Source organism: Euwallacea fornicatus, unplaced genomic scaffold, assembly GCF_040115645.1.
Source record: "Euwallacea fornicatus isolate EFF26 unplaced genomic scaffold, ASM4011564v1 scaffold_88, whole genome shotgun sequence".
In the NCBI taxonomy this organism is placed as follows: domain Eukaryota; kingdom Metazoa; phylum Arthropoda; class Insecta; order Coleoptera; family Curculionidae; genus Euwallacea; species Euwallacea fornicatus.
The window spans coordinates 221,334-227,396 of NW_027096056.1; the positions used below are offsets into that span (position 1 = coordinate 221,334).

Sequence of the window (6,063 nt, forward strand, 5' to 3'; positions counted from 1 at the left end):
CTCCGTTATCTGGCTTCCATTTTGAATTCCGTTCGATGGAGATTCCATGGTTTCTAGATAATTGACAGCTACTTTTCGACGCTTTGAAGCATTGGACAGTGTGTTATCTGATTTGTTTAATTTCCTCTTTGTTCGACACTTAATTGCAAAATGTCCCAAAAGACCACATTTGTTACAAGTGACCTTCCGACCAGGGCAACTGAGATCGTTTGCGTAATGCCCACGCTTACCGCACTGCAGACATTCATTCGTCTTACCGAATGAAGAAAGTTTCATAATATCGGCAGTCGATGGTTTGGGGTCAGCAATATGCCCTCCACTAGTTGTCATAGCGGCGGACTGACTGTCTATTTGTTCCTGCACGCGGCATATACTAATTATTTCTTCTAAAGGCGCGTATTCATCTGAGCACGAACGGGAACGAGGCAAAGCGAGGACGAACGGATGTCTCGTTTGTATTGTATTTTTGTTTCGAATGATAATTGCTGAGGCATCGAACGAGGCATTTATCCATCCGTGCGGAGCGCATACAGTAGTCAACTATTGAGGCAAGATGGAGGAGGTAGACAATGTGGTAGTGGCTAGTGCTGCATTTGTAGTTATAGCTGGATTATTAAAAAAGAGAAAAAAGAAGCGTTGGTGGACAACATCTCTATACAGAAATAGACTTATAGCTAGGGGTCAGTTATTTTTGAATAGCATGGTGGAAGAAGAAAATGGTCATTTTCGAAACTTTGTTAGAATGTCCTCCGTAGACTTTAATTTATTATTGGAATCAATTCGAGATGATATTTCTAGAAATGATACACGATTTCGCAAAGCTGTGACAGCTGAAGAACGATTGGCTATAACACTGAGATATTTAGCAACTGGTGATTCATATACTAGTTTGCAATATCTTTTTAACGTATCGAAACAACTAATTTCAAAAATAATACCAGAAGTGTGCAGGTCGCTAGTGAAGAACTTATCCCAACATGTAAAGGTATTTATTTAAATCCTAAAAAAATCTTTTATACAAACGTTTATTTTATATTAATGATTATTAATTATTAATTAGTATTAACATTAAACGAATATTCATGCGGTGTGTCCCAAATGTCTTGGGGTGATTGTAAAGGTGAGGCAGTGTAAGATGAAGCTGGTGATGGTGAAGAAGAATCATGTGATAAGTCAGAATTGGATCGGGATGCTGAATATTGAGACAAAGTTGAAGCAATTTGTAGTTCAGTTAGTTGTCGAGTGTGTGTTGTAAAAGATATTGGATTTTGTTGAGCATGGGACGCTTGTGTTGTAAAAGGTTGACATTGCATTTGCGGTGGTATTGAAAATTGTTGGATGTTCATTTCGGCTTGAAAGAAAAGGTTGTGTATTTGGTGCTGCAGTATTGTACGAGTTCTATTATCATATTTTTGAAGTTTTTCTGCAATATATTCACCAAATAAGGAATTTTCATCTCTTGATTTCCCTTTTACTGTATTCTGTAAAATGTTAAAGGCCTCATTTATGCGAGGATCCTCAGAGCGCTTTCTTTTTGGAGACACATTCTTAGGAGATACAAATTTGTTTTTGGGCAAGTTGCTCGAATTACCAACAGCATTATTTTCTTTATTTTGATTATCGCTATCAGTGGCTAAAACAAAACAGTCATCGGAATTCCTATTTGAATTGTTTATGGCTTCGTTCGGATCTAAATTTTGTATAGGCTCTTCTTGAGTTATTTCTTCTGCATAATTCTAAAAAGAAAACAAATTTATTTTAGGTACCTTCCACAGCTGAAGAGTGGACAGATATATCAAAACAGTTTGAAAAAATATGGAACTTTCCACAGTGTATCGGAGCGCTTGATGGAAAACATATTTTATTACAATCGCCAATTCATAGTGGAAGTACATACTATAACTACAAATCAAGCTTTAGCATTGTATTAATAGCTCTTGTTGATGCTGATTACAATTTCCTCTACGTTAATATTGGCTGTCAAGGAGGAGTATCTGACGGAGGAGTATTTAAAAACTGTCAGTTATATAAGGACTTGGAAAAAAATAAGTTACATTTTCCGGAATTCTCGTCCTTACCGGGCAGAAATGAAAAGGTTCCATTTGTTTTTGTTGCAGATGAAGCGTTTGCTTTGTCACAAAATATCATGAAACCGTATTCTGGATTACACGTGAAAGGTTCTAAAGAACGAATCTTTAATTACAGATTAAGTAGAGCCAGGAGAGTTGTCGAAAATGCTTTCGGAATAATTTCATCTGTATTTCGAGTATTAAGAAAGCCAATGCTACTCGAACCAGAGAAAGCTGAACTTATTACTATGACTATAATTTGCTTACATAATTTCTTAAGAAAAAGCCATTCATCAAAAAATTTATATGCACCAGAAGGTACATATGACAAGGAAGTAAACGAACAAGTTATTCCTGGCTCTTGGAGAAGTGACTGCGATAATATTACATCTTTAATTCCCTTAAGAAATATTCCACGAAAATCATCGCTATCAACTAATAACATCAGAACTGAATTCGCTGAATATTTCTCTTCAAACGGATCTGTTGTTTGGCAAAATGAATATGCTTAAAATCTATGTTTCTGCCTTTACCTAGATATGATAAAATATTTGTGTTTAAAAAATAATTATTCTCTTGGTCATTAAATTTGAATAACCATTTCATTTTTTCTAAGTTTATGGTTTCATTAATTATTTAAATTACCGATATTGTTGTGCGAATCTCCTCTGGATCTTCCAGAAACTTTAAAGCATCCCAAGCGAACCACTTCGAAATATATATGTCGTTGCGACCTGAAATCATAACTTTAATTCATGCACTATTATCACAATACAATTAACTAACTTACCTTTACCTGTCCCCGTGTTTTGTAGAATACGATTTTTTTCTCTACGTCGAGAGCCGCGGAGACTCTCAATTTTTTTTTTTAATACTGCAATGTCTTCATCACAAATTTCGCTGATTTCCCGCCAAGCATCCTCTTTTTTAATAACATTATAATAAAACTTGTCACTTTTTTGCCATAAAATAGGTCGTTTTTCATACTCTTTGATAAAACTTAATGTTTTTTCATTATCCCAACTCATTGTGTTTTATTATTTAAATAAATGATAGTTTACTGGACTTAATTATAAAAATAAATAGCGCAGAGGCAAAACGAAGCAGTCGAAATGTACAAATGCCGTCTACACTTAACCAAACTTTTCTTTGAAGTACCGACTTGCATCGGATGGGATTCGAACTGCCTCAGATCGTTCGTCGCACAACCGAATGTAGTTTGCCGCGCCTCGATACCACGTCCACATACGTATGATCATACGTCCTCGCTTTGCCTCGTTCCCGTTCGTGCTCAGATGAATACACGCCTTAACGAATGTTTCTTCGCCAATAGCTTCTTTTTGAGGTCACTAGAAGCCCAGCAATCAATGAGTTTATCCTTTATATTTATTTCCATTGCTTCTTCGGCATTAGTCCCAAATGAGCATTTATTTGCTTGTTCTCGCTCACGGATTAGGAGTTTGTTGAATGTTTCATCGAGAACCTGTTGAACCTGCCTAAATAGGTGACGTTCAAATGTTGAATTTTGTTCCGGAGAAAAGTACTCATCAAGCTTCTCGATTAATATTGCAAACACGTCATTCTTTTCCTGCGGATCGTACTCCTCGATAGCATCGTGAAGATTATAGGCTACCTCTTGAAGCTGGGTTCCTCCTAGGCACAGCAACTTATTCCTGCGTTTCAATAGACTCTCAATTTCTTCTGCGTCTAGATATAATATCACCGACTGCTGCCACTTCTCCCATTCTTTCCTAAGGATGGCTTTATCCATAGTATCGCATAAAAATGGTCTAATGTTATTGAATTCCATTGTTGCAATAAATTAAGTTCAGTTTCCTGTTTAATATTTCCACTTGACGACCCAATGCACAATTGAATGTACGATCAATATATGTACAATTGAATGTACGTCTGGGTACAATTGAATGTACGTCCCCTTTTTCCTTCCTCCTTTTAATGAAAGAATTTATTTGTTTTACCCCGTCGCCAATTGTAGTACCCTTCTCTGTATTCAAACACCTCTAACTTCCCACAAACACATTTATTTTGATTTATCCACTATATTCTACCAAATATCCCTTAATCCTTAATCATTAACTACTTAGAAACTATATCCTCTCAATCCTCCATATATTTGTTTACTGCTCGACCCTGAACGCTAATTATATGACCATTTACTCGTGGCAATAATAATAATAAAACGTGTCACGCGTGTAATTAGCCAATAGGAATCCACTGTATCAGCTTTTTGAAAACTCAGCTATATTTTTATATTTAAGCAAATGCATTCATTAGGACATTCATTCAGAAATTAATCGAGTAATCTACTGCCAACTTGCTTTGTGAATCTACATATGTATTAAAACTTGTATTTTCCTAAATAAATAAAGTTTTTTTTATCGAAGTTTTTAAAAGATAAAATAAAACTGGCGCAGTCGGTAGGATCCTTTCGGGTATAATAGTGATCAGTGAAAATCGGGAGTGCAAACGCCTACAACCCGGAGCACAACGATTCAAGAATTCACCAACACCCTCCGTCTCAACGGTTAAGAAAGGATCAGCAAATTGGCAGACTCCTGAATCCTGACCACAGTCAGCCGGACAAATTGGCCTAAGCTAGTGTCCACTACAAACAACGCCTACCTGAGTAGTTTACCTCTTCAGCGGAATCGTCGTTTGATACAGGAAAGAAGCTAGAAACTGCTAAATCGTAAGTCGACCAGTTTCTTATAGCAAACCCCTGTTAATTAAGCATCTATCCAATGGTAAGCAAACCTTTATGAGAAAATTTAAAAGGCAAATTTTAGGAGATATAACTTATCCCAGATTACGAACCAATTCAAACTCTAGTAATAATTCAAACCCAGAGTCTTATATTGCTCAATTATACGAAGCAAACGCTAGTGATAGTTTAGTGTTAGACATGGCAGAAGCTTTGAGATCGACCGTTAGTTTATTGAAAACATTCGACGGAAGCCCCTCAAAACTAGAATCTTTTGTCAGTCAAATCAACACTTTTCATAATAGATACTTTAACAATGACCCGTCACAACAGGAGTATGTCCTCCTTGCTATTAAATCCAAAATAATAGGATCAGCCGAAGATTTTCTTTTGACCCGTCCTGATCTAAAGAATTGGGAAGAAATTAGAGTAGCACTGCAACAGAAATTTAGTGACCCCGTTACTAGAACAAATTTACAGCAACAGCTGATATTCCTAACAAGAAAGAATGAATCTACTCAAGATTATATTCTTAAACTGAAAGGGTTGGTTACAAAAATTAATACAAAAATATGTACAGAAATACGGAACGATGAAGCCAAAGCAATTTTAATCGCACAAAATGAGTTAACAGCCACTCAAAATCTGTTAGCCAATATTCCCCCAGAAATAAGAACTCTATTAATAGTTCAGAACCCGCAAAATTTGGATACTGCAATAGAAATAATAACGAACTATGAGGTATTAACCAGTCAGAATAATTTCAAGACAAATTTCATTCAAAATCACACCAAATCAAATGCCAGACCAATGAGTAATGTCTTTAATAATCCTCATGGGTCGATAAACAGAGATAATCCACCAAGACTTCAAAATTTGTTCAAACCAACAAACCGTGAATTTTCCTCAAACCGCCCAAGGTTTATGCCATCACAACGAAATCAGTCACCTAGATTTCAAATACACCCCTCAAATCAACCTCAATACTCGAGACCCAACTATCCACAACCTATGTCTGGAGTAAGTACTGCCGTACCTCAAACTCATAAAAGTTTTCCGAGGCAACAACAAGGGCCTTTTCAACGCCGCACGAATCAAAATTTCCAAAATCAACCTCAAAACCTCAAGTACACTTTCCAAGAGTTAACACATCTGGAAGAAGATAAATCTTACCCTAATGAGATTGATTTCTTGGTTGACGATGACGCAGGTCCTGAGGAGTACATCGAAATCGGGGAGCAACAAAACGAAAATTTTCAGGCAACGGCCTCA

General features: G+C 36.5%; 2 protein-coding genes across 3 annotated transcripts; one reads left to right on the plus strand and one right to left on the minus strand.

Annotated features, from left to right (window-relative positions):
- Nucleotides 1–393: 393 nt before the first annotated feature.
- LOC136350050 (uncharacterized) lies at nucleotides 394–3,097 on the minus strand. 2 transcript variants are annotated; one of them, XM_066301574.1, is made up of 4 exons: nucleotides 2,860–3,097; nucleotides 2,715–2,803; nucleotides 1,592–1,736; nucleotides 394–605 (listed from the first exon to the last, which is right to left on the minus strand). In XM_066301574.1, exons 1-4 carry the CDS (start codon nucleotides 3,095–3,097, stop codon nucleotides 541–543), a joined length of 537 nt encoding a protein of 178 aa, XP_066157671.1. In that variant the 3' UTR covers nucleotides 394–540. The 2 variants fall into 2 exon arrangements, with proteins under 2 accessions (XP_066157671.1, XP_066157670.1); XM_066301573.1 differs by lacking the exon at nucleotides 394–605 and having other exon boundaries at nucleotides 957–1,736.
- On the plus strand, nucleotides 697–2,882 carry LOC136350051 (uncharacterized). Its single transcript, XM_066301576.1, has 2 exons — nucleotides 697–985; nucleotides 1,763–2,882. Exons 1-2 carry the CDS (start codon nucleotides 701–703, stop codon nucleotides 2,579–2,581), a joined length of 1,104 nt encoding a protein of 367 aa, XP_066157673.1. The 5' UTR covers nucleotides 697–700; the 3' UTR covers nucleotides 2,582–2,882.
- Nucleotides 3,098–6,063: the final 2,966 nt, after the last annotated feature.

What these genes read in the sequence shown, in the direction of transcription:
- LOC136350050 (XM_066301573.1), bottom strand. Translation starts at nt 3,097, where the DNA reads ATGAGTTGGGATAATGAAAAAACATTAAGTTTTATCAAAGAGTATGAA. An exon ending in AAACACGGGGACAGGTAAAG is followed by an intron (nt 2,804 to 2,859) that starts GTAAGTTAGTTA and finishes TTATGATTTCAG; the next exon opens with GTCGCAACGACATATATATT. An exon ending in AGATTCGCACAACAATATCG is followed by an intron (nt 1,737 to 2,714) that starts GTAATTTAAATA and finishes TTTTCTTTTTAG; the next exon opens with AATTATGCAGAAGAAATAAC.
- LOC136350051 (XM_066301576.1), top strand. Translation starts at nt 701, where the DNA reads ATGGTGGAAGAAGAAAATGGTCATTTTCGAAACTTTGTTAGAATGTCC. An exon ending in ACTTATCCCAACATGTAAAG is followed by an intron (nt 986 to 1,762) that starts GTATTTATTTAA and finishes AATTTATTTTAG; the next exon opens with GTACCTTCCACAGCTGAAGA.